Source organism: Nicotiana tabacum, chromosome 10, assembly GCF_000715075.1.
Source record: "Nicotiana tabacum cultivar K326 chromosome 10, ASM71507v2, whole genome shotgun sequence".
Lineage (NCBI taxonomy): Eukaryota > Viridiplantae > Streptophyta > Magnoliopsida > Solanales > Solanaceae > Nicotiana > Nicotiana tabacum.
Window position 1 is genome coordinate 16895084 of NC_134089.1, and position 23225 is coordinate 16918308.

The window sequence follows — 23225 nt, forward strand, 5'->3', positions numbered from 1 at the left end:
TATAGTGTTTAGTCTTGTAAAAATAGTGTCGTACAATTATTTTAGTAATTTTAGATTATGTTTATTTTCATTATGGTATATTAATAATATTTATTTTATGCAATTTTAATATCTTTATTGCTGAATATTTTAGTACAATGACATAGCTCATCTCATATTTTATGTTATTTTCTTGAAAAACACCTTATATAGTTATGTCTTTCTAGGATCAAAAAAATATTTGGAGCAGAAATTTTATGTTTTGTGCTATGAAAACTTTATGAAAAAAAACCTGAAATAACCCGAAAATCCAAAATTAAAAAATTCGATTTTTATTGATTTGGTTTGATCTTTAAATTAAATAACACGATATAATTAATTTGGTTTAATAATTAAAAAACTCAACCAACCCGAGCGTAGTAGCTGACAAAAACAAAACTACATAGAGGAAGAGAAAGAAGAGAGGAAAAAATAAAGAGAGTTTTGTGTCTTGGGAAACAGCATAGAGCTGAGTTGAAGCTACTGCTCTCTTTCTCAGGGCTTATTGTATGCAAATAAAATAAGCTAACCCCTCGAGCTCTTCACCTCATTTTCTTTCTCCTCTTTCTAGGGTACTTCTTCTTCTTCTTGGAGCTTTAGTGAGTTTTTCTTTTCTTTTCTTAAAGAATATTATTAGCTGCTGGTTTGTATTTTCACAAGAAAACTTTAGTTTATCTTTCTGGTTTATCTAAAGAATGTTCAATATTTACATGTGTTATTGTTGTTGGGTCTTGTGTAGCTATATTTGCTTATACCATTGATTTCTCTTTTTTGGGTTGTTTTTTTTTTTGATAAAGTTTCTATCTTTGAGGAAATATTGGTTTTGTTTTACAATGTGGGTTGAGCTTTTGGCTTCAACAACAACAACAACAGACCCGTGTAATCGCACGAGTGAGGTTTGGAGAGCTGTATTTGCTTAGAGCATTGATTTCTCATGTGGGTTGTTTTCTTTTTTGATAAAGTTTCTAACTTTGAGGAAATATTGTTTTTTTTTTTTTACAATGTGGATTGAGTTTTTGGCTCCAACAAAAACAACAAACCAGTGTAATCCCACGAGTGATGACCCGAGAGGGTGGAATGTAGGCCACCTTACTCCGACCCTTCTTGAACGGCAGAGAGGCTGTTTCCGAAAACTCAAATGCTTTAAAATGAAGTGTTTGTAGTTTCTTTAGATCTATATAACCTCAGTCAAACATGAAAAGTTGAAGCTTAGTTTATGAAAATGATTAAGTACCCAAAGCCCAACTAACTCTTTTCTTCTTGAAAACATGAATTTTCTGTTTTGTAGTTGAGTTAAATGGTCCTGTTGCATCTGTTGTCTTTTTTAGTATCTTCACGGGTTCTCAGTTGTCTTTTCTGCTTTATCCTTGTACTAATGTTGTTTAGTTATAAAAGAAATTCTTCCCTTTACTTTTCCCTTGTTTGTGTTTTTTGGGTTTATTTTAATCATTTTGTCTAAATTTTGAAGTAGGTTTCTTTAGTTCAAGAAATATAAAATAAGAAAGTTTCCTAAGTTTGGAAATCATTTCATCTGATTATGTCTCAAAAAAGTCATTTGTGATTACTATGTTTTATGTTCACTTTTGAGATATTTGTTGAAATGTGGTTTCAAATGTCATATTCTTTATGCACAATGTTGTCCCAAAGATGTTATTTTTATACAGTGTGAGAACAGGAGTAAAGATAAAGAAAAAGAAAAAAAGTGGATATATGGCTTAAGTAATGATATTTGATTGCAACTTTTCTTTTTCTTTTTTTTTCCTTTTTTCCGAAGAAGAGTCTTGGCGTAATTAGTAAAGTTGTTGACATGGAAACAGTCTCTTGCAGAAATGCAGGTTAAGACCGCATAAAATAGACCCTTGTGGTCAGGTCCTTCCTCGAACCCAGCACATAATAGTAGCTTAGTGCATCTGGCTGCCTTTTTCCATTGTATTTTTTTTTGGTCCTTTTTTGGTTTCTTCTTTTTCCATTGTAGGTTTGGTTGGTGGAGTGGAGGTAGTTTATCTGGAGTTTCTTTGAAGGGACAGTGTTTTTTGTTTAGTTTTATTTCCAAATTTGAATGTGGATTAAAGTTTACAGATTAGTCATCTACCCTTATTTGTCTTTTGCATATGTACACACATAACAATTTCTTTCTCAGCTAAGGAATCCTCTGGATTATTTCAGGTGTTGTGGGTCAGCTGGTCTTTAGTACAAAGCTCATTCAGTTTTTCACATTTCTACATTTACTGCTGAGAGTAAGTTAATATGCAGACACCAAAAGCAAGGTATTACTATTTCTAATTCATTCATGTTGTTGTTTATGACCTCCTATTTTGCATCTCTTGATCTCTTGCTGATAATTCAAATGCCTTGCTTTTGTTTTCCTTCTTATTTTCCTCTCCCTTCATGAGACCGGAACGTTGGTTTTGTTAGTTTATCAACTATAGGTTTTCATGTTCAATTATTGCCTTCTAGTTTTTAGTGCATTCGTTCACAGTCCTTGACTACTAAGTCGGAGGATGCTCTTTGTCTAGAGCTCAGTGGTCCTTTAAGCAAGAGTTACTACAGTGGTTTATGATTCTTTTTTTTTGATTGTTAAGGTATAATGTCATTGACAGTTGTCTATAATTCTACATTCTAAGGTTAACTTATTCAAGAATTATATTATCGAAATGCTCATAACTGAATTGTGCTGTGAAATTCCCAAGCTATGAATGTTGAAGATCGGGAGATCAACTTTTTCTGTATGGGGAATGAAATTATGTGCAGTTACCCTGTACGAAGGAAGTTAAAACATTACGTTAGTATCTAATATCACATCTATCATCTTGCAGTTTTTTAGATATTTGATGGCTGATCATATTACAAAATTCACATTGAAACTTCTGTAACATATTGGTACAACAAATAGAACAGCTGTAAGGCTGATTGTGCTCTAAAAGAAGCCAGTGGTAAAGTTTTCGCGGAAACAACTGGCATACATTAAAAAAAAAGTGGTGCTAATCTGCGAGCCTGTATTGGTCCATGTCTTTTAAGAACTAGGTTATTATTTGCCATTATCCTTTGAGCCGAGGGTCTATTGGAAACAACTCTCTACCTTCACGAGATAGGGGTAAGGTCTGCACACACACTATACTCCCCATACCCCACTTGTGGGATTAAAATGAGTTTTATTTTTTTTGTTGTTGTTGTCTGCAATAGCTGTTTGACTATCTTGTTCATCTTCTCCCGTGTTGCTGAAGGACTGTTTCTGTGGAGGTGCCACAAAGGACATCTCCTGCTACACCAAAGACAACTCGAAAACTCAAGACTCCGGGTTCAGATGCTGATTCTGTTTCATCTCCAAATCCAGCAACCAGGACACCTAAAGATAGGAGTCCTAAAGTTGTTGGTCGCCGGTCGCCTCGGAGTCCAGTGATAGAGGTAATTGTGTTATGTGTTAAGCTTGGATATTCAGTACTTCTCAATTGGATTTAATGACTATGCTTGGAATGTCAAATTTTCTTAAATGGCTTTTCTGACTAATTGGTACAACTGAAATTATTTCTTTTCTGTCACAATATGTATGGTATTACTCTTGTTACCATCCCTAAAAAAAATGTTTGGTCTTACTCAAAGAGAAAAAAGCTTTTATTTGAAGGTCTACAAATAGTTATGTCTACTAGGATATATGTAAAGTTCCTTGAGTCAAGGGTCTCGCGGAAACAACATTTCTACTTGCACACGGTAGGGTTAAGGTCTGCGTACACACTATCCTTTCCAGACTCCACTTGTGGGTTATACTGGGTTTGTTGTTGTTGTACTAGGATATAGGTAAAATATGTCTACTCCCAATAAGCTTTTGATCCTTGCTCGCCATTCATGCTAAAAAGACTAGTCGTTATCATGTCCATTCTTGATTAAACATATTACATTGGTTAAAAGTGATTGGGGTTGTTATCTTCTTTCGGTACATGCACAACCCTTTGCTTCTGACGCATGATGCCCTCTCATATTTGATGGCCTTTGTATGTCACTGTTGTCAATGAAGAAACTCTCTTGCTCAGTTACTTGTTAGTCCAAGGCACTCACAGTATTTGCTAGCAACCAGGAGGTCACGGGTTCAAACCGTGGAAACAGTCTCTTGCAGAAATGCAGGGTAAGGCTGCCTATAATAGACCCTTGTGGTCCGGCCCTTCCGTGGACCCGCGCATAGCGGGAGCTTAGTACACCGGGCTTCACTTTTCTAATCTTTTGTTCTTTTCCTTCTTAAAGGTACCTAATTTTAGTGTGATGCCCATTGCTCTTATTTTGTGTAATACAGAAGAAGCGTCCAAGCAAAGTATCCGACTTGGAAGCCCAGCTTGCTCAACTCCAAGAGGAGCTGAAGAAGGCGAAAGACCAGCTTAATTCTTCTGAATCATTGAAGAAAAGGGCTCAACAGGATGCCGATGAAGCCAAAAAGCAGCTCGCCGTCATGTCAGAAAAGCTCGAGGATTCTAAGAAGCAGCTACTTGAGCTCTCAGATTCAGAGGAAGCTCGACTTCTGGAGTTGCGGAAGATCTCACAGGACCGAGACCGAGCATGGGAATCCGAGCTTGAAGCTATCCAGAAGCAGCATGAGTTGGACTCTGCTGCTTTGGCATCTGCCTTGAATGAAATTCAGAAACTTAAAATTCAGTTGGACCGAGTGGCCGATTCTGAAGCCACTCAAGCTCATCATGCTGAGTCTGCTCACGCTGAGATTCAAAGCTTAAGGGTTGAACTTATGGAGACCCTTACATTGGTTGAGAAATTGAGAAACCAGCTTAACGATAGCAAGGAATCCGAGGCTTGTTCGCTTGAAGAAGTTAGCAAAGCTCAAATGCAGCTTGAAATGTCCAAGATGACTGAGGATACTCTACGTTCTGAAGGTCTGAAAGCGATGGACGCCTGCAGAACCTTGTCTTTGGAGTTGGAAAAATCAAAGGATCGAGTGGCTTCTTTGGAGGAACTTGTCAGCAAACTCCAGTCTTCAGAAAGTTCTGTAGCTGCAGAAGGAAATGGCGTAACTGTGGAAGCTGATGAACTAAAAGCTGAGGTAAGTGAACTAAGAGCTGCTTTAGAGGCTTCCGAGAGAAAGTATCAGGAAGAATACATACAGAGCACCTTGCAGATAAGAAGTGCTTACGAGCTAGTGGAGCGCACAAAATCTGAATCGACTCAGAGGGAGGCCGAATGGGAGGCAAAATTAAATGAAACAAAATCTGAAGTGCAAGAGCTAAAAGAAAAACTGATGAACAAAGAAGCCGAACTGCAAAACATTTCAGATGAGAATAAGGGGCTAAGTCTGCATGTCGAGCAAATGCAGTCAGCTGATAAAGAGTTTGAACTATCTGCTCAACTGAAGCAATCTGAGTCAATTTCGGGAGATCTAAGAGGAAATTTATTAGACAAAGAGAATGAGCTGCAGAGTCTTATGGAGGAAAATGAGCTGCTGAAGTCAGAGATCGGAAAGAGGGAATCAGAGAGTACCAAAATGAGCGACGAGGCACTTGCCTTAGTAGAAGCGGCAAAAACTGCAGAAAGTGAGGCTCTAATAAAGCTGGGAGATTTGACTGAGGAAGCAGATAGGAGCAGTAGAAAGGTAGCACGGGTCACTGAGGAGTTGGATGCAGCACAGACTGCAAACTCAGAGATGGAAACCGAGCTGAGGAGGTTAAAAGTGCAATGCGATCAATGGAGAAAGGCTGCTGAAGCAGCTGCATCTATGCTTTCAGCTGGAAATAACGGGAAATATGTCGAGAGAACAGGTTCTTTAGACTACCACACTATAGGCGGAAAGCTTGGTTCTCCACTTTTGGACGACTTGGAAGATGACTCGCCAAAGAAGAAGAATAACAACATGTTGAAGAGAATTGGTGTTTTATTGAAAAAGGGGCAGAAGTAAATAATGCCTCGTATCATGCAGGTTGCTTTCGCATGATCATCGCTCCATTTCTCCAGTAATCTTAACCGCGCGTAAACATTTTTCAGTATTTGTTAATAAATCTTCTATTTTCCTTCTCAGGTTTGTCGCTCAGCTGATTGCTCCTGGAATGAATCTCTTTTGCAGATTTTTGTATAGCTGTTTGGAAATTGATGATCTTTGTATGATCTCACCTGCCTATATTGGTAGGTTTGCTTAGGAAATAGTAAGAGCTTAATCTCTTCTTTTGAAAATTCAGTTTGTATGGCAATTGGTATTTTCAGAGACAGACTGTTATATTTTCCAACTATTTCTTGCAAGTTTAATGAACCTAAGAGGGTTGATTAATGGTAGAACTTGCTCTATTGTTGCTTCAGGAAATTCACGTTAAAAATGACATTTTGATCTATGTTTATTATGTCAAAGTTTGGATCCATAAAAGAAAAGGATTGGGAAAAAAAGGTGGTAAACAAAGCCTTTTTGGTGGTTCATGTAGTATATATACAACGACGACGACCCAGTAAAGTCCCACTAAGTGGGGTCTGGGGAGGATAGTGTATACGCAGACCTTACCCCTACCCCGATAGGGCAGAGAGATTATTTCCGATAGACCCTCGGCTCAGGAAGATGGAAATAAAACAAAAAAAGACAATTCATCAGTATCGTCAACATAACTATCATGTAGTACATATACAACAATAACAAACCTAGTGCAATCCCACAAGTGGGGCCATGAGAGGTTAGTGTATATGCAGATTTTATCCCTATCTTGTGAAGGTAGAGAGAATGTTTCCGATAGTCGCTCGACTCGAAAAAGCATGAAAAGGAAAAGAAGCAACACACTAGTAAGATAGTGAAATAGCTGAAGCAAAAGAAACAATATATAGTACTATAAGTCCAAGAATAAGAGAATGCAAAATACTACTACTACTATTATGGAAAGGAGAGATATACGACTACCTACAACTCTGATTCTCGGCTTTCATTCCCCTCCTATCAAGGGTCATGTAGTGTGTGTGTGTGTGTGTGTGTGTATATATATATATATATATATATATATATATATATATATATATATATATATATATATATATATATATACACACACTTGCATAATGGAAGTAAGTATTTATAGGTCTACTTGATTGGATTTTTTCTTCAAATACTTTGGATTGAATAAGTTCTATGTGTGTTTATGACATGAGAGTTAAGTCAAATTGCTAATTGCTATTACTAATGCTGCAACTCAGGGCTAATTGCTATTACTAATAATTGGTTAAATCCTTGTTAACTAAGAAATTTTCAAGCATAAATCAATATTAAATATAGTGCCAATTACAAGGATCTTAAAAAATAAAAGAGAAATATTGACAATCTAAACAAATGACAAATCATTCAATTTATTTTAACAAAATCAGTGGCAAATGTAACATTATAGGAACGAGACTTTCGATACGAACCGTGGATATACTTTGCAGAATCATTAGAATATTTATATGAATTAACTTATTAATCCATAAACTAGATCTTGATCTCAAAAAGTTAAGTTCTTGGAACTGCTACGAACAAAATAAAATTAGAGAAATTTTCATAAACTACTATTGTTTAGTGGTTATTAGCTAGATGTAGCTATCATTTACTATATTACTTTCTATAGCTATGTTTTCAGGTTTTTTAAAGTGTATTCGATGTATTTAAGCTACTGTATTCATGAATACAATAGCATTTCTAGGCGTGAAACAGGGGATTACAACTAAACAGATTTTTGTATTCGACTGTATTCACGGCGTGAAACGAGGGATTACAGCTAGACAGATTATTGTATTCGACTGTATTCACGATATGTATTTGTGAATACAGTAACGTAATAGCACAATTCATGGTCTATTTAGTTGTTTTTAAACGGAAAGTGAATCAATTAACATAATAGACTCCTAATATAACTCAACAAACTCAATTATAACACACAAAATTTGTATTTTTAGTTATAAAAAAGATTCTCAACCAAAAAACACCCCAAAAACATAGCAATCTTCAGAGAAAATATACTAAATATTTTTCCCAGCCGATAAATACAACAAAAACAAAGCAATTTGAATACAAATATACATCTGAATACATAAACTATATTAATTAAAAAAATATATGAATACATTCATGCAATACAACGAGATACTGAATACAATGAAATACAACGAGATACATTGAAATATATTAATAAAAAATTCAAGTTGCTCGGTCCCAAACTCCGTCGTCTTTGTATCTAGTCCTCGCTCTCCATCACCGTTGCCTCCGGTTGTCGTTGTTACGCCGAAGAAAATTTCTATATCGGGTGATTGCTCGGCATCCCAAAAGTCTTCGCCAGAAAACTCTAATTCTGATGCTTTGCCGGAGAGTTCTGGTAGTAAGATGAAGGTGGAAGATGAGAGAGAGAGGGGGGAGAATAGATATGGGGTATGGGATGGATTTTAACGTATCCCTTCCTTCAACTAGATGGAGAATAGAGGGGGATACATTAAACGTATCAATTCCTTCAACTGGATGGATTTGATGCTTTGCCGAAGAGTTCTGGTAGTAAGATGAAGGTGGAAGATGAGAGAGAGGAAGAATAGATATGGGGTAGGGGATAAGAGAAATTTGAGGGGATGGGAGAAATTTGAGTGAAGAGAGAAAAATAATACAAAGCTTATTTTATGGCTTAAGGGTAGGAGGTCACCATAAATAGATATTTGGCTATAAAAAATCAAAAGGTAGCTATGGAATATAATTTTTTTAAAAGATATTTATTTAAGATAAATAAGATATCAACATTTGTTATAGGAGATAACTAATCCATAAAAATACAATGAAGAAAGAAAAAAGATAGAACAAAATATTTCAAACCTAGATTGCACCTAAATATACAACCCAATGAATCTAGGATTAAAATCAGAAATAGCCAGATTTACAACTGCTAATTAAAAATTAGCCATTAATATTAATCAAAATTTAGCCACTTTTTCATGCGAAAATAAAATCTAAACAAAAACACCATTAAAAATCTAGAAAAATTCCAGCATAATATGCTGGAGTTCAAACTTTTTACATATGAGATTCCAGCATAATGTGTTGGAATTCATATTACTGGAGTTCCAACATAATATACTGAAAATTTATACGCATGAGTTCCATAATCCAGTATAATGAAATTTCTGTATTTCAGCAGGGTACTTCATCCAGATTTTAGCTCCATATTAAATAGTGGATATTTTTCAATAATTTTACAAACGCGGACTATTTTTCAATAATCACATGTCCACATGTAAAAATGGCTACGCCATGCCATTTGGACAGGAATTTAACTAGCCCAATCAATACAACCCCACTTCAAGAAGCCCAAAATCCAGCCCTCTTGTATATAAACACCCAACGGCCCCTACAAAATGATTTTTCTTATATTAGGGTTTTGCTAGGCGGCTGAGTCCTATCTCCTTCAACCTCTCAAACCCTAGTCTGAAGTCGGAATCCTCTTCACTCTGCAATCATGGGGTATGAACTAAGCTCTATATTTCCTTTCCAATTTTTATCACTCTACATTGTTTCTCTTTGAAGCATTTAATTTTTTATTTTTAAAACCAAATTCCTAGTTCTGATATTTGTTTTGTCATGTCCAAATGATACTATTGTAGGAGTAGACTGAACGAAAAAGAACTTTTTATTTCTTCTTTGTTAGTTAAATCTTTGGAAATCATTTTATTTTAGAGCAAGTTGCTGGATTTTAAGAAATTGAGTTAATATGATAGCTAGAAGCAGATAGTAGTTGTAATTTGTAATGGCTGGAATGAGATAGACCTGATATAGAGGGGGAAATAGATACGATGAATTTATATAGGTAACTCTGACTAGTTTAGGATTGAGGTGTGGTTAATTGATTTGGGCATGGAAACTTTATGTATGATGGATCTGGTGGAGAGGGCGGAGGTAACCGGTGGAATAGTCGGGTGCCTCTCAAGCTTGCACGGACACAACCATTATCAAGAGATGTTTATGTGTGATGGATGTGTGCACGAATTCATGGCGGATAATTTCGCAGAAATTTGATGATTTACTTTCTTGTTGCTTAAATCAGCTTTTATGTGATTATACAAGATGAAAAATTAGGAACATCTTATAGTGCCATGAGTTAATTGATAGAGATTTGATGTGCTTCTCGAATTAAGGATCAAGTTCTAAGCTGCTCTCATGACTTTGGGTATAAGAAGAAGATAACTGTCTATGAATTTCATTTCTGGTATAGTTTCATACAATTGGTCATCCAAATGTTGTGTAACAACCTAGTGTGAAGCATAGGCATAGTGTATTTCTACTAAATGACTCCTGACTACAGGAAGACACGTGGAATGGGAGCTGGACGCAAGTTGAAGTCCCACCGCAGAAGACAAAGGTGGGCTGACAAGTCCTACAAGAAGTCGCATCTTGGTAATGAATGGAAGAAGCCATTTGCCGGATCTTCCCATGCCAAAGGAATTGTGCTTGAGAAGATGTAGGTTTATCTTCGACTCTAGTTTTTCTGCTTATGTCATCCTTCAATCATGAAAGTTGTATCTAACCTATCAAGTTGCTGAAATGCGTTCACAGAGGTATTGAGGCTAAGCAGCCCAACTCTGCTATTCGTAAATGTGCTAGGGTTCAGCTCATCAAAAATGGGAAGAAGATTGCTGCTTTTGTCCCCAACGATGGTTGTTTGAACTACATTGAAGAAAATGTAAGTCTTTTGCTTTCACGTATTTTGGATTCACTGAAGTGTTTTCCCAGACCCCGCTTGTGGGAGCTCACTGGTTTGTTGTTGTTGTTGAAGTGTGAAGAGTGTTTTCAGTTTCGTCGTGTCCTAACTTAAATCCTTGATATTCCAGGATGAAGTGTTGATTGCTGGATTTGGTCGGAAAGGTCATGCTGTGGGAGATATTCCCGGAGTCAGGTTCAAGGTGGTGAAGGTTTCTGGTGTCTCTCTCCTAGCTCTCTTCAAGGAGAAGAAGGAGAAGCCAAGATCCTAAATTGCCTCTTTTTTTGTCAAAATACTCTCCGAGTGTGTAATGGACTTTTAGCTATCTTGAGTTTACTTTGTGAACTACTATTAAGTAGCGCATTGTACTGGAATTTTGGTTCATTTCTGTTGAGTTCATATATTACATGCTTCCTCCTTTCCTAACAAAATTGTAGCCTCTATGTGTTTTTGCCTATGCACTTTGATCAGCGTCAGGTCATCTTGGTTAAATTTGGTTATTATTTTATGTGGAGGAATCGAAAACTGGTCCAATTTTTGGAGGAAAACATATACTATGTCAAAGGTAGTCTGAAGTGAATGTTTGATAAGATAAATATTTCATTTTCGGATGCGAAGTGAAGTTGATGTTTTGTTTCTTGAATTATAAGATAAATATGTTTTTGCCTCTCTACCTGCATTAGGTAGGGGTAAGGTCTGCGTACAGACTACCCTCCCAGACCCAACTTGTTGTTGCGTACAGGGAGCTAGAAGCTAGCAACATATTAGTGAAGAGAGTTAATGCATTACCTGCTTTTTACTTCTAAAAAATGTTCTATTTTGCTCATTATGATTTACAAAACAAAACGACCAAAAAGCAAGGGTTCGTTTAGTGGGTAGCAAACATTTTCTCATACATTTCCTAGAAAACAATTTCTAAGAATAATTTGTTTTTTCGCATATTTTCCGGTGTTTGGATGGCGAGTAAGAAAATATTTTTCAATAAATGAGAATGACACGAATAGGATACTTGAAGTCGTCTATCTTGGGTCTATTATTCAAGGCAACAGGGAGATTGACGAGGATGTTACTCATTGTATTTGAGCGGGGTGGATGAGATGGAGGCTCGCCTCGGGGGTTTTGTGTGATAAGAATGTGCCACCTGGACTTAAGGGCAAGTTCTATAGAGTGGTGGTTAGATCGACTATGTTGTATGGGGCTAGGTGTTGGCCCGTCAAAAAGTCTCATGTCCAGAAGATGAAAGTAGCTGAAATGAGGATGTTGGTACATATTAAGAAAGACAAAATTAGGAATTAAGTTATTAGGGACAAGGTAGGAGTGACATATGTTGAGGACAAGTTGCGAGAATCGAGGCTGAGATGGTTCGGGCATGTGAAGAGGAGAGACATAGATGCTTCGGTCAGTAGGTGTGAGAGGTTGTCCATGACGTGTCTGAGGAAGGGAAGGAGTAGGCCTAAAAGGTATTGGGGGAGGTAGTTAGGCAGGACATGTCATTGCCCAGCTTACCGAGGATATGATCCACGATAGAAAGATGTGGAAGTCGAGGATTAGGCTTGTAGGTTGAATGATAGTAGTGTGTTCTTCCTAGGCTTACCAGTAGTACTAGGACGATTTTGTATTATCTTATTCATAGTTCTTTACTATTACATGTTGTGTCATTCACGCCCGTTACCATAATACATTGTTGTTACTATTGTTTGCTACTTGTTGCTTTATCTTCACTGTTCCTTAAGTCGAGTGTCTATCGAAAATAGCCTCTCTATCTTTATAAGATAGGGGTAAGGTCTGCATACACACTGCCTTCCTCGGACCTCATTTATAGGAATACACTGCATTTTGTTATTCTTGTTATTTGCTATGTCTGTGTGTTTGCAAGAGATGAGATGCAGAGTCGTCCATTAAATTTGTAAATCCATATTTACCAAAACCAAAAAGAAAGACCTTTTAAATCTTATTATAAGATGCATGCTTCACAAAATCAATGCTTTTACTGACTTTAATTCTTTGATCCCTTATAAACTTGTTTGCATGAAAATTTTGAGTTCTCGGAAATGAAGTCAAGTGATAAAATGAAAACGGAACTAACGTAATGTGCTCTGGTAAATCCTTAACAGAGCATTCTAAAGGATTTTTCTTGTTTTATTTAAGTATAATTTAATTCAAAGGGGTATAGTTAATTTCTAATACAACATTGTTAAAACAAAACAAAATAATTTTGATTATGAATGAATTTTATTATATGTAGTGTGACTAAAAAAGCTAAATTAATTTATATTTAGTGTCAATAAAAACCTAATTTTTTTTTTTACTAATTATCCTAATTTGATTGATCGAGTACCTAGCTAGTTCAGAGTAACAAAAAGGAGATCTGAATTTTGACTTGGGGCTAATAGTATACACTGCTTCTATCCCAATTTATGTGGCATAGTTCAAATTTCTTGTGTCAAACTTCTTAATTTACCGTGAATTGAAACATAGAATTTTTAAATTTTTTGAAATAAAATTCACATATGTAAAAACTACGTAAAAAGTACTATACGTCGCTATAATTAACAATTCAAACTATTTATAAGGAAAATCTAAAAGAATAAGAAAATGCCAGCTTATTTCCTTTTGAAGTGGATAATGAAAACTTTAATTCTCTGAAACACTTCTTAATGCAAAGACAATTGCACCTTGTGAGATTGATTGAAAATCTTACTAGAAAAGATTTCTAGGTTTTACATCTATGTAAATGTATCTGTGACACAAATCAGTACTTGAACATCAAAAAAGATATGTTCTCAAAAACCTTGATCTTAGCTGAAAGCAGAAGAATCTTGCATCAGATAAGCCTTTCCTCAAATGCTATACAATACTGATGCCTTTGCCACCTGCTGAAACTAGCCTTCTTGTACTTGAAGCCTAACCACCTTTGAACATCAAAGTTTACACACAATTAGCACACATTAATACATCATTATAAGAAGCAGAATAGGTTAAAGATTCGGTTTTTCATGAATAAAGTTAGACCACATTTTGGGAGAAAAGAAAAGATCTTGATGATAAAGATGCACTTCTCAGACTAATGTAAAGTTGTAATATTAGGATCGACAGATCTTTTTACCTTGCAATGAAAGCATGCTTGGCCATTCTCATAAATTGTTGTTTTCTTTATGATCAATTTCTAAAGAAGGAAGATCTAAATCAGTCTTCCCAACTACCTGGACAGCTTCTTCAGAAAAATCAAGAAAATCAGTGGAAGAATTCTTGATAGCGAATGGCATCCTTGCTGCTGCGTCAGGGGTATGTAGTGACAAATAGGCCAACTTATTCATTAGAGATTCAACCTTATCGCTAAATGGGGTTGTGCTGACTTCTGCTGCCTGACTGTTTAGTTGGTAAACATTTTTCTTTGTATTTGTTTTCTCGAGAGTATTCAAATCATCCTTGACATCTACTCTGTCTTCATCCCCTGTTTGGCACGATGGCATTATTTCAGCACCCTTGATAGTTGAGTCCTCAACTTGATCAATCTTGGTATTTTTGAAGTCACCATTTAAACTATCCTCCAAGTTCATCTCATTCTTCTGGATGAGCACATCAGAATTATAGTTAAGATTGCACTGAACACCTACTCCATCTCCATCAACTGTTTCACACCGTCTATTGTTTTCAGTACTTGAATCCTTCTTATCTGAAACAACCTCCGCAGTCTTGATGTCAGTATTCCCAGTAGTGTCCCAGTTCATTTCATTTTCCATAACGCGTACGTTTTCACCTTTAGTAGCAATCAAACCAGCAACCATATCACTGTTCAAAACACTTTGGCTTTCACCTGTAATCACAACCAAACCATCACTTGGAACATGTTCAACTGAATCGGGTCCTTGGTTTTCACCTTTAGTTGCAATGAAACCAGCAATCATATCACTGTTCAAAACACTTAGGCTTTCACTCTTAACCGCAACCAAACCATCATCTGCAACGTGTTTAGCTGAATCAGGTCCTTCAGTCACAACTTCCTTATCTTTCGAAGAATTTGCTAATCTTTGGTTTTCACTCTTAATCACATCCACATCATTGTTCGCCATGACTTGGTCTTCACTCTTAATTGCAACCAAACCATCACCTGGAACGTGTTCAACTGAATCAGGTCCTTCAGCCGCAACTTCCTTATCATTCGAAGAATTTGCTAATCTTTGGTTTTCACTCTTAATCACATCCATATCATTGTTTGCAATGACTTGGTTTTCACCCTTAATTTCAACCAAATCATCACCTGCAACGTGTTCAAATGTATCAGGTCGTTCAGGCACAACTTCCTCATTGTTCAAGGTACTTGCTCTTTGGTTTCCACTCTCAATCACAACTGTATCATTGCTCACAATGACGTGGTTCTCACTCTTAATTCCAACCAAACCATCAGCTGCAGCGTGTTCAACTGTATCAGGTCCTTCGGCCAACACTTCCTTATTGTTCAAAGTGCTTGCTATGCCTTGGTTTTCACTCTTAATTGCAACCAAACTAGCACATGTGTCATTGCCCACCACGCCTTGGTTTTCACTCTTAGTTGCAACCAAACTAGCACCTGCATCATTGCCTGCCACACCTTCGTTTTCACTCTTAGTTGCAACCAGACTAGCACCTGCATCGTTGCCTGCCACGCCTTTGTTTTCACTCTTAGTTGCAACCAAACTAGCACCTGTATCATTGCTGGCCACGCCCTGGTTTTCACTCTTAGTTGCAACCAAACTAGCACCTGCATCATTGCCCACCGCGCCTTGGTTTTCACTCTCAGAAACAACCAAACCAGCACTTCGAATGTTTTCAAATGGATCAGCTTCTTCAGCCACCACATCCATATTTTTCAAAGTATTTGCTCCACTTATTTCATGATGAACTTCAAGAGATAACTCAGGAATAAGAGTAATATCACTTGGAGCACCAGGGTGATTATCTGAAACATTTGACTTGTCTGTAGAGGATACCGGAGAGAGGTGCTTCAGATTTTCAGGCCTTCTATTTGCCCTAAGTGGAACTTTTACACTCTTTGCTTTCGTGTTTGAGTTTCCTTTTGGGCTACAGATGGTAGCTACAGTCTTGGGCAGTGCAGTAGAGTGATTAACTGAAACATTTGACTTGTCTGAGGAAGACACAGGAGAGAGGTGCTTCAGAGATTCAGGCTTTCTGTTTGCCCTAAGTGGAACTTTTACACTCTTAGCTTTCATGTTTGAATTTCCGTTTGGGCTGCAGACCGTAACTTCAGTCTTGGGCAGCACAGTAGACAAACTGGGATGAGAACCATTAGGAGTATGGACTGCCTTCACCTGCATGACAATCAATTTAACTTGAGAAATTTTTCTTTCCACTTGGTAATGATCTTATCGTCATTTATACTAGATGTTGTCATCACGTAAATTATTTCTAATTGAAGGACATGAAAAGTAAAACTGTATAAATAGAAGACTGAACTAACCCCGTCAAAGTAACCCATCTTCGGAGATGGCATCCGCAGTCCCGTTGGTTTCATAGAGGCCGGACGAGATATTGTGCCTGCTTGCTTTAAACTTCCTCTAGTTAAAGGTGTTCCCACAATTTCGGGCTTATTTGAGGTCTGATCACTTAAATGATTCTTCAGATCCAAAGTTGAGGTGTCACTGTCAAATGATCTGCAGGAGCTGGTATCAAGGCTAATCCTTAAATTACTTGACCTTTGGTTCATGGCAGCAGAAGATGACGATGATGCTGAAGACCACTCGCTAATAGAACTAGCAGGCGATATGCTTGAGTTGATCTTAGTGGACATCAGATAAGCTGAGACGGCAGAATTCCCAGACGGTACTTTACTCTTCAATGCAGCTTTTGAAGGGGTTCTAAGTTTTGCACTTGCAGAAGGTTGAGCAGTAGGTTTGCTGCTATCCACCTTTCTCCTCGCTGCAGGAAGTGAAGATTTAGCTGTCTTGTCCGATGAAGTACTTCCAGAGCTATCACTTGAAGATCTTGTTGAAGGTATTCTCATCGCAGCTGAAGAGCCGACAGAAGGGGCCTTCATAGACATAGCAGGTCTCGGTAACACCCTACTAGCATTATTTGAGGCAGATGCTTTTGGCGTCTGAGCCCCTCTAACAGAAGCTGTAAATTCCCATTAAAACAACAAGGCCAGAAAAGTTGCTTAAAAATATTTTCATGCCATCAATGTAAATTTAAACAAATTCTTTTACCGCTTACCTGTACTAGTTTTCGTGCTGTTATTATCAATTTTGACTCGTGAGATATCCAAAGAAGCCCTTTTGGATACACCTGCAGAAACAGGTTGCGACTTTGTGCTAATTTTTGGAGGCTTTAATGATGCTCCATCTGTAGGTCTGGTGATAGGCTGCATTTAAACAAAATAAGACAATGTCAGTAAAATATCAAAATCCCAGTTCTTTCGCTAATCAAACAAATGAGAGATAGAACATCTACTCAGCCTTTTTGACCAATAATTCAAAAGCCTACTGCCACCAGACTCAAAAAAGGTTAATTTAGAGAAGAGTGATGATTTTTTCTCTAAATGTAAGGAATTTCTTTGAGCTGACTATAGAAATGAAAATATGAAAACAAACAATATTTCTAATCTAACAATCAATCAACACTGTAAGGAATTTGTTTGAACTGGCTAATAGAAATCAAAACTAGGAAGTTTTATAAGAGATGTAAACCTAACAAATAAATCAAATATCAGTACGAGCTGCAATTTCTCAATCAGATGTCGGCGCTAAAATATAACTGATGTAGGTAACAGAAATGAAATTTTAAAGACAAATTACATGCCTGTGTGACTTGTGTCTTATCCTGCTTCAACCCTCCCAATCTTTGTGTTCCAGTAATTTGTTTTGGCTGACTTTTTGGTATCCCGGCTTGTGCTCCAATGATTCTTTTTGGAGCAAGCTTTGGCTTCATCTAACATTTGAGAATATAGACAATATTAGATGAGAACTATAGAATTATGAATAAAATCTGCAGGTGTCACACCTCTACAAAATTAAACTTACCCTATCTTTTGAAGCAAGGTCCACTTTCTTCACAGCTGTAAAAAGGTAAACATTAGATTGGAATAATTTGCAGGCAATATGCATCTTTTTTAAATTTCTTAGCAATATGCATCTTTTCTTGAACAACTGAAAAAAGATCTTTAACCCCATAGAAAGTAACCCCCCACCACTCCCCCCTCCCAAATATGCATGTATCCTCCACTCTCATTGAGAAAATATTTAAAACAAACAAAAAAGACAAGGACATTAAGATGGAAAATAAAAGTGCACACAATTTTAACTATTTCTATGGCATCGTTTGAGCTGCATGACCTACAAACTCATGTACTTCTATTTTCTCCAATCCATTTGAAACAAATCAAACAATTAACAACATTATATGTAACAGCTTCGTGAAAATGAGCAAATTCATTGTTGATTTTTTATAAAATAAGCTTACACTACAACTCCCTGCATGTCCTATTGATTTTAACTCTAAGAAGCTAAGCCTAAAACTTCCCTCCTAATTTAGGGATGGAAATTGGGCGGGGCGGGTTCAGTCTTAACCCGCAAAAAAGCCAACCCGTCCCGCCCCGTCCCGCAAAGCAATTTTTTTGTTTTCAACCCACCCCACCGCACCCGCATAAACCCGCCACGCAACCGCCCCGCTTAAACTTTCTACAACTTTTTTTTGCTTCTTGCATTAATCAGTAGATATTTTTTATCGCATGAGAAGACATCTTACTTTTTAAAATGATATTTAAAAACAAACTGTAGGAAACTTATGGACTATGATTTGCAAACCTGCTATATACTGTAATTCTAGTAATTAGCATTGAAATTAAGTTATATTCTAATAATTATATACTAGAATATTCCATGTTGGTCAACTTTTCCTACGTTGTGTTACCACAAAATCTTAGAATGTCTTGGGCTGCTGGTCATAGGACTAACGATTTTCACCTACAGGTGTTGTTTGAATAATATTTTGAAATAACCTTTTAGAAATAAGCTTTTGCTAAGTTTTTTGGATTGTTATTGTTTTAAGAATTTTGCCCATAGGAAAAAAAAAACTTCTGATAAGTGTCTAGCTAAAGACCTTTTGGAAAGAACCATTCAACCATTCAAGTGATGAATCGACAGGATCTCCACAACCGCAACCTGGCCCGCCCCCGCATACATTTTGTTAAAAGATGTTTGAACCCACCCCGCACCCCACTGCACCCGCATATTCTATAACCTGCACCGCCCCCGATGCTCTCTAACCCGCACCGTCCCATTGCCACCCCTACTCCTAAACCTACTGCTCATCTTAACAAGTCCTTGTGTTTCTATGCCTCGAGGATCGTTGAAAACAAAGTACTCATTCGTCCCATTAACCTTTAACATCCTGCCCACATACATCCAAGAGTACTATCTGTGAGATATGAGGTTCCCTAAAGTGGTAGTTGGACTAGAAAATATTAAAAGTTAATAAATAATTCAACCATAGACGTCAGTATTGAGGTGAAACTATCTAATTTCATGGCAGCTCAAAGTAGATGTTGCGACTGAGGTGAAATTGGCAGTGAGTAGGAGGCTTCTTTGGAAGAATTGGTTAGCATGTATGATTTTACTGGATGTATCATTGAATACTGAAGAATCAAACCGGAAGGCCTTTAGATGCAATCTACTGCAGCGGTGCATACTGTAATATGGCAAAGGTGAAGTTCTAACTAAAGTTATGTTACTACAAAAAAATGGAAGGCAGTTTTACGTGAATAGACACATAATTTCACGGTTGGCACTAAAAAGGGGTTTAGGGGGGGGGGGGGGGGTACGTGACGGGAATTCGCAAAAATGAAGGGGAATATCACACTAGGTGTTTTTTTTTGTTTCTTCATGCAATATAATGAAGCAGTTCCATAAACATGACCAATTTTAAACAACTATTAACTTACAAGAATTAGCTCCACTATCTGTCTTTGTAGATACATCCCCACTACTTGAAATGGTTAGGTTCTGGATTGAAGCTCTTATATCTCCAAACAGCTCTGCTTCAATATGGTCTAGTGTCAAATTATCACTTTCCAATGTGGAGATTGAATCATCAGATTGCCGCACATCCTCCTCAATCATAGGTAAATTGTGTTTTTCACCTCCCTTCATAATGCTGGACAACTCCTCGGCATCAAGCACACCTGAATATGTTGTTTGTAAGTTTGAATTCACAATAGAATATTACATAAATAAAGCCCTTAATAGGAAGTATACTACCTGCATCTGTAAAGAAAGCACTATCCCAAGCTAAACTTTTGCGTAAATTGACCTTTCCTTTTCTGGCCTTTCCAGGCTCTTTTGACTCATGCAGCTGGGGGAACTGGTCATCACGGTTACCTTTACCAGCCATGTCCATTTCCTCTTGAATATTAGTAGCTCCTGAAAAACCAAGATTCTAGCCTCAGCATGATTTGCTGAACACAAAAATAAAATGATCTTTATACAAAGATACCACATTGGATATGCAGATGCAGCTTAGTACCTCTGTCAAATGAAAAAAGTAACATAAGCAAGAAAAATGCTTCTAGCTCTAATAAATTGTCATAGAAACCAAGGAGGAAACAGCAAAAATATCCACTCTTTAAGGTTTTACAGAAGAGAAAGTTTAGCCACTCTAAAATTTCTGTGGGGAAGCAATAACACTAACTATTCTTTAAGTTCTTTCAGTTACGGTCTCATATACGAGGAAAGGTCCAAATAGAGTTGAACCAAGTAATATTGCACGAGCATAATTATAGCAGGGTCGAGGATAGCCCCCCCCCCCCCCCCACACACACACCTAATTGAAGATGTAAGGGTTTCCCCTCATCCAGCTGCATGAGTGTTAGCTCATGCTCAAAACTCCTCCGAGGCTCCGACACGAGTCCTAGTCGTTGCGCTGCGACCGTTTCCCGGCTTCGCTGTGCGATTGGCACTTCTGATTGGTTTCAGCCATCCCCAACCTTAATGGATGGACTATGAAGGGGTCAGTCAAGTGGTTCAGGTTTTTCAGGAACAATCTCCACTCGCTGCTTCACAAAAGGTTGGCATCCTTTTCATTTATGAGTTAAATGAGCTGGTCAAGTCCAGGTCCAGCTTTAATTATAATTCTGAGATAAACCAAATACTGTAGCATTCTAAGAGCTCTTTAAAGCACAGGTTATCTTCCTCCAACAACACTACTTTAAACATCTTAGAAAAGCTATCTAAAGCTCTCTTCAGCCCTAGAACGGCCTCAAAAGTGAAAGGAATAAACATGCATGAAGCCCAAATATATGAACAACTACTACTAACGTCTCGGTCCCAAACAAGTTGGGGTCGGCTATATGAATCATGAATTCTCCATTTAAGCCCAAATATATGAACCCCAAGAAAATACATATCAGCTCAAGCTAATTAGTCAACTTTTTCGATTAGCTCATTTCTTCCTTCAATTTCATTTGGGGTGGGATGGAAAACCTTGAAATTCCTAAAATTGCACACATTCTTTCAACGGAGATCACATCAAACAGCCAAATAGTGTGAGAAAACTCAATTTTTTTATCAGATATTGTAACATAAAAAAACTAATCTTTTTAGTCAACAGTTACTAAATAAATCATCAGAAAGTGAAATAAGGTTTAGAAAAAAGCAAAAAAAAAAAAAAAATTGAATTCAATCTTTCCATGCAAAGCACATTAAACAGCCAAAAGGGTGTAAGAAAATCACATTTTCCCCAGATCTTGTCCAAAAAATAAACCAACTTTTTTATTCCACAGTTTCAAACTAAATAAAGAATCAGAAAGTAAAAATTACAGAAAAAATGGAAAATAAAATAAAATTGAAGGAACAAGAACCTGAAGATGGGTATTCTTCAAGACCCCAAGAAGGAAGAGGAGAAGAAGAATTTACAATGAGACTGTCATTTTCTGATGAAAAATCAATAAGACTATTTACTTCAAGATCCATTTTTTCACACTCTTCAGCTGACATTTACTTCAACAGATTCAGTGAAATAAAAGTAAAAAATCTATAGCTAAGAATAATGAGAGTATCGATTTGAAATTGGATTGTTCTTTGATAAAAGGGGTTCTGAGCAAAAGTGGCGATGATAGAATTGGAGCGGTAGAGCAAAAAGGGGGAATTTTATTTTTGAACTGCTAAGAGGCGGTTTTTCAAGAATTGGGAAATTATAAATGAAAATTGAAAATTTTGTTAGCCGTTTGGGCTTTAAATAAATAAATGGTATACTGATTTTGAATTATTGACTTGGGTTGGCCATGTGTACGAGTACAACTAAAGTGGAGTATACAATTTGATAATATAATTTATTTATTTATTACATTTCTTTTTATTCGAACTAATAAATTGAGCTTGGATCTTTTCTTTCTAACAACTAGACAGTAATTATTGTGATATTATTTGAAAAGTAACTATTTGCCGTAAGATTATCTTATTAGGACGAAGAAGTTAAATTACTTGAAAAGTTATATGTGTATTTTAAATGCATTAACAGTGCAAATATTTTTTTTACATTATTAGTGTAATTTAATTTGTTATTGATTACCATTGTATTCAAGATACTAAAATAATACTCTACTAATTATAAAGGTTTAAATGTAACTGCTTTTTAAATGTTTTTTATATAAATAATTTTTAGAGTAGAAGTTAAAACTCGCTAAACCTTTAAAGACAAGCAAACATAGAATCCGAAAATGCTATTTGTACAGCAGGTCCTGTACACTTTTAAAATTAAGAAAATGAATTTTTTGGATCTTTTATATGTAAAAGACAGATCATTTGTACATCATACCCCTTTACAATTTATAATAGGAAAAGGGACAAATATACCTCTATATTTCGAGATATTATCTACATTTAACCTCCTTTATATTATCAGGCCAAATTTATCCCTACCGTTATACTATCGGCCCGAATTTACCCCTACAATCAGCAAACTTTAATAAAAATACCCCTCAATCTATTATGTGACCCATAATCTCCGAAATCATTTTAATTAAGTTACTGATTCTTCTTCTTGGTCCACTATTTTGAAATAATTATCATTTACCTGCTTTCTGAATTGAAGAAAAAAATAAGAGAAAAAAATATTAAATAGTACAACCGTTAATAAATAAAACATAGTAAATTGAAAATCTAAATTAGGTAGCTTGTCTAAATTCTAAAATTATTTACAACATCTCAATTTTAATGAATTCGTTGCACCAACTGTATGGAGACTTTGCAAGTTCTTCGGAGACTTTACATTGTCGAATTCAACTTTGCTTTAATCAAATGCCTACACATATGCACTCTTAAGTTAGTCGATAGAACTTTATACTAACCAGACAAAATATATTGGAATATACATGTACATACATGATGATCAACTGTAGTAATACACAATAAATAGATCCACTGAATTCTATAGTGTGTAAATGGTTGAAAAATAAATAAAATTTTAAACCAATTCCAAACCCATTATTAAGAAGAGAAGTGGGTGCATTGGTAATTAAAAATATTTATGACTAATTTATATAGCCTA

General features: G+C 36.4%; 3 protein-coding genes across 8 annotated transcripts; 2 read left to right on the forward strand and 1 right to left on the reverse strand.

Moving 5' to 3' along the window:
• Positions 1–404: 404 nt before the first annotated feature.
• On the forward strand, positions 405–6233 carry LOC107816927 (interactor of constitutive active ROPs 2, chloroplastic-like). Of its 6 annotated transcripts, none has more exons than XM_016642674.2 (5): positions 405–590; positions 2185–2285; positions 3243–3423; positions 4304–5929; positions 6029–6233. In XM_016642674.2, the coding sequence occupies exons 2-4, from the start codon at positions 2266–2268 to the stop codon at positions 5906–5908; spliced, it is 1806 nt and encodes a 601-aa protein (XP_016498160.1). In that variant the 5' UTR covers positions 405–590; positions 2185–2265; the 3' UTR covers positions 5909–5929; positions 6029–6233. The 6 variants fall into 6 exon arrangements, with proteins under 6 accessions (XP_016498160.1, XP_016498161.1, XP_016498164.1 ...); XM_016642675.2 differs by having other exon boundaries at positions 434–617; XM_016642678.2 differs by lacking the exon at positions 405–590 and adding an exon at positions 816–954.
• A 3082-nt stretch (positions 6234–9315) lies between these two features.
• On the forward strand, positions 9316–11119 carry LOC107816928 (small ribosomal subunit protein uS12). The gene is made up of 4 exons (XM_016642679.2): positions 9316–9454; positions 10293–10448; positions 10544–10670; positions 10819–11119. Exons 1-4 carry the CDS (start codon positions 9450–9452, stop codon positions 10957–10959), a joined length of 429 nt encoding a protein of 142 aa, XP_016498165.1. The 5' UTR covers positions 9316–9449; the 3' UTR covers positions 10960–11119.
• Positions 11120–13294: 2175 nt separating this feature from the next.
• Positions 13295–21864, reverse strand: LOC107816926 (uncharacterized). Its single transcript, XM_075222634.1, has 9 exons — positions 21538–21864; positions 19940–20101; positions 19624–19863; positions 17705–17739; positions 17484–17612; positions 16899–17046; positions 16147–16802; positions 13795–15997; positions 13295–13600 (listed from the first exon to the last, which is right to left on the reverse strand). Exons 1-8 carry the CDS (start codon positions 21671–21673, stop codon positions 13823–13825), a joined length of 3681 nt encoding a protein of 1226 aa, XP_075078735.1. The 5' UTR covers positions 21674–21864; the 3' UTR covers positions 13295–13600; positions 13795–13822.
• Positions 21865–23225: the final 1361 nt, after the last annotated feature.

Bases quoted from the DNA above. Each gene is read 5' to 3' on its own strand.
- LOC107816927 (XM_016642674.2), top strand. From the start codon at position 2,266: ATGCAGACACCAAAAGCAAG. The intron at 2,286-3,242 runs GTATTACTATTT...GTGTTGCTGAAG, and splicing joins ATGCAGACACCAAAAGCAAG to GACTGTTTCTGTGGAGGTGC. The intron at 3,424-4,303 runs GTAATTGTGTTA...TGTGTAATACAG, and splicing joins CTCGGAGTCCAGTGATAGAG to AAGAAGCGTCCAAGCAAAGT.
- LOC107816928 (XM_016642679.2), top strand. The intron at 10,449-10,543 runs GTAGGTTTATCT...ATGCGTTCACAG, and splicing joins GGAATTGTGCTTGAGAAGAT to AGGTATTGAGGCTAAGCAGC. The intron at 10,671-10,818 runs GTAAGTCTTTTG...TTGATATTCCAG, and splicing joins TGAACTACATTGAAGAAAAT to GATGAAGTGTTGATTGCTGG.
- LOC107816926 (XM_075222634.1), bottom strand. From the start codon at position 21,673: ATGTCAGCTGAAGAGTGTGAAAAAATGGATCTTGAAGTAAATAGTCTT. The intron at 17,740-19,623 runs GTAAGTTAATAG...ACCTTTTTACAG, and splicing joins AGATAGTGGAGCTAATTCTT to CTGTGAAGAAAGTGGACCTT. The intron at 17,613-17,704 runs GTAAGTTTAATT...CTCAAATGTTAG, and splicing joins ACCTTGCTTCAAAAGATAGG to ATGAAGCCAAAGCTTGCTCC.